Here is a 2,772-nt window from a genome sequence, read left to right as displayed (position 1 = left end):
CAGGGCATGTGTGTCTGCCAGTGATTTCTCTGAGGCCGAGTGAATGGATATTATGAGTTGCCTAAAATCTAAAATGAAATTTAATGCCACCTAGGAAGGGGTGGAGAATTATGGGTACTGTGAGGATGTGAGGTAAAGTGGGTTCAGAAGTCACGGGATATATGGAAAGCTACGTAGGGCTGTAATGTGGCAAGCTCAGAAATGCCAGAACACGATCTTAGCGGGAGCTGTCCATTTTCAAATGCATTGACCAGAAGGCTTGAGAGGAAGGAAGGAGAAAGAGCTCCTGAGAGGGAGCATCTGGGATCACTTCTAAGCACAGCACAGACACAAGGTGACTTGGAGGCTGGCAATGCTCAGGAGTTCTGAGCAGTACTTCAATTACTGAGGCATCGTGGAGTTCCAGGATACAAAATCCACACCTGGGATGCAAGACAGCCCACCCGTCTTGGGCACATGCTCAGAAGGACTCCATATTCAAAGTCAAGCTGTGGGACACACCTGGGTATGAATCAATGGATCAAAACCTCAACCTCACCTATACCTCCTCAAAAAGAACATTCTGCTAGGGACTGCCGTGAATACTCCTTGGGTCAATGTAGGTACATACAGGGTTTCCTTCCTAGTGGCACTTACGGGTTTTAAGATTTTTTAATTCTTAGCAAAACATTTTATATAACTGATATTTTGAGATGGTTTCTCTCCTTGGTGTGGACTCTCTGATGGATGCAGAGGCTGGTACTCTGACTAAAGGCCTTCCCACACTCATCACATTTAAAAGGTTTCTCTCCTGTGTGTACCCTCTGGTGGATGCAGAGGCTGGAGCTCTGACTGAAGGCCTTCCCACACCCACAACACCTATAAGGTTTCTCTCCAGTGTGGACTCTCTGGTGGATGCAGAGGCTGGAGCTCTGACTGAAGGCCTTCCCACACTCATAACATTTATAAGGTTTCTCCCCGGTGTGGACTCTTTGATGCATGCAGAGGCTGGAGGTGTGCCTGAAGGCCTTCCCACACTCTTCACATTTGAAGGGCTTCTCTCCGGTGTGGACTCTCTGGTGCATGCAAAGGTTTGAACTGTTACTGAAGCCCCTTCCACACTCACTACAGACATAGGGTTTCTCGCCTGTGTGAACTCTCATATGAATTTGAAGATGGGAGCTCCAATTGAAGGCTTTGCCACACTCATAACATTTATAGGGCTTCTCCACTGTGTGGATTTTCTTATGTCTATTAAGTTTTGTTGTAGTGCTAAAATCCTTACCACAATCATCACATTTATAGACCTTCTCTCCCGTGTGGTCTCGCCAATGAATGTGAAGTTCTGATATGTGAAAGAAACCCTTATCACACTTGTCACATTTGTGGGGCTTCTCGGCTGTGTGGATTTTCTGATGCATAAAGAGATCTGCTCTCTCAGAGAAAAATTCCCTACACATGGGGCACTTGTAGATCATTTTTCCTATTTGGTATCGTGATTTAGAGGAGAAAATTTCCTTACAACTACTACAGTTACAGGACTGCTACTTCATAGAGTCTCTTATTTGGCCATTCTGGCAGCCTATCTCAGGCTTAAGCTGCTGGGCAAGTTTAAGGTCGGCCTAAGCTTTTCCCTGCCTGTCTTTCTAAGGAAGGTTTCTTCCTGCATAGTGTTCCTTACTCAGTGTTATTACCGATTATAAAGTGACATTTACTTCCACATGAATTCCATACTCTAACACAGAATTTCCTTTAGATCCTGAGTCGTCAACATTCCAAGGGGTGGCCAAGGTGCACGTGTCTTTAAGCCCCTGGAGCCTTCCTCTCATAGAGTAATCTTGTACTTCTCACGTCTAGAAAAGGACCGCACAGTGTGCACCCAGTTTTGGAGGGTGAGAGAGCACTGATGGTCATGAGCATCCACAGCCTCCCTTGAGACGGTCAGTACATCCTTCTGCTCCTGCACAGCTGCATAGCCTTTACAGTGAGCTCAGGTGTGGCGAGTCTTGCTCCTGGGAATTCCTACACAGGTAGCACACCAGTCTTCTTTTTTAATCCTGAGGACGCAGTTCTCTTCTCTTCCAGAGGGATGTGTCTCTTGGATTTGCAGGTCACAGTGACAGGAATCAGAACCCTCAAGACATTCCAGAAGAGGAGGCAGAGGCAGGGCCCACAGTGGCTGCAGGGTGCAAGAGCAGGTGACTTCCTCCAGCCTGAGGATCCTGCTGGGCAGGGCCGGCCTGGCGTGGTCAAACAATGGAGGCGTCCGGCGGCGGCTGGCTCCTGCGCCGGGTGCGCGACGCGCTCTTCATCACCTGAGCGCGATGCTCCGCGGCCTGCGCGTCCAAGTGCAGGCTGCGAGCGCCCCAGGCCGCGGGCTCCGCGCGCCCACCCGCCGTTCCTCCGGGGACACCTCACAGGTGCGCCTCCGAGCCGCGCGCGCGCGCTCCGCACACCCTCTCCTTGCTTCTTGATTGCCAAGTCCTGAATTGCTCTCTTCTGCCACATCCTTCCATGATGTTTGACTTCATATTGAGTCCGGATCCCTGGAGTCGGCCAGCCATGGACTGAGCCTTTGAAATTGAAAGCCAAAATAAACTTTTATTCCACTGTGTTGTTCTTGTCAGGTCTTTTGTTTACAGTGATGTTAAATTGATTGAAACAGAGGTGTAGTTTCAAAACCAGTTTTTCAGTCTTGTGACTTGAAATTTGGAAATTACCTGTCAGTTTGAATCAAATCAGCAAGGGTGGATTCTGAGTTATCCCTTCTTCTATAGGAGAGTGCCCCTACAT

The 2,772-nt window shown here is 48.7% G+C and overlaps 1 protein-coding gene across 1 annotated transcript; it reads right to left on the bottom strand.

Annotated features, from left to right (window-relative positions):
• Positions 1-549: 549 nt before the first annotated feature.
• On the bottom strand, positions 550-2,431 carry LOC144256857 (uncharacterized). The gene has a single exon (XM_077802544.1). The coding sequence runs from the start codon at positions 1,455-1,457 to the stop codon at positions 672-674; it is 786 nt and encodes a 261-aa protein (XP_077658670.1). The 5' UTR covers positions 1,458-2,431; the 3' UTR covers positions 550-671.
• Between the last annotated feature and the right edge of the window lie 341 nt (positions 2,432-2,772).

This window comes from Urocitellus parryii, chromosome 9, assembly GCF_045843805.1.
Source record: "Urocitellus parryii isolate mUroPar1 chromosome 9, mUroPar1.hap1, whole genome shotgun sequence".
NCBI lineage: Eukaryota > Metazoa > Chordata > Mammalia > Rodentia > Sciuridae > Urocitellus > Urocitellus parryii.
Note: the sequence above shows the minus strand (reverse complement) of the source record. Positions and strands in the feature narration are given on the sequence as shown.

Bases quoted from the DNA above. Each gene is read 5' to 3' on its own strand.
- LOC144256857 (XM_077802544.1), bottom strand. From the start codon at position 1,457: ATGATCTACAAGTGCCCCATGTGTAGGGAATTTTTCTCTGAGAGAGCA.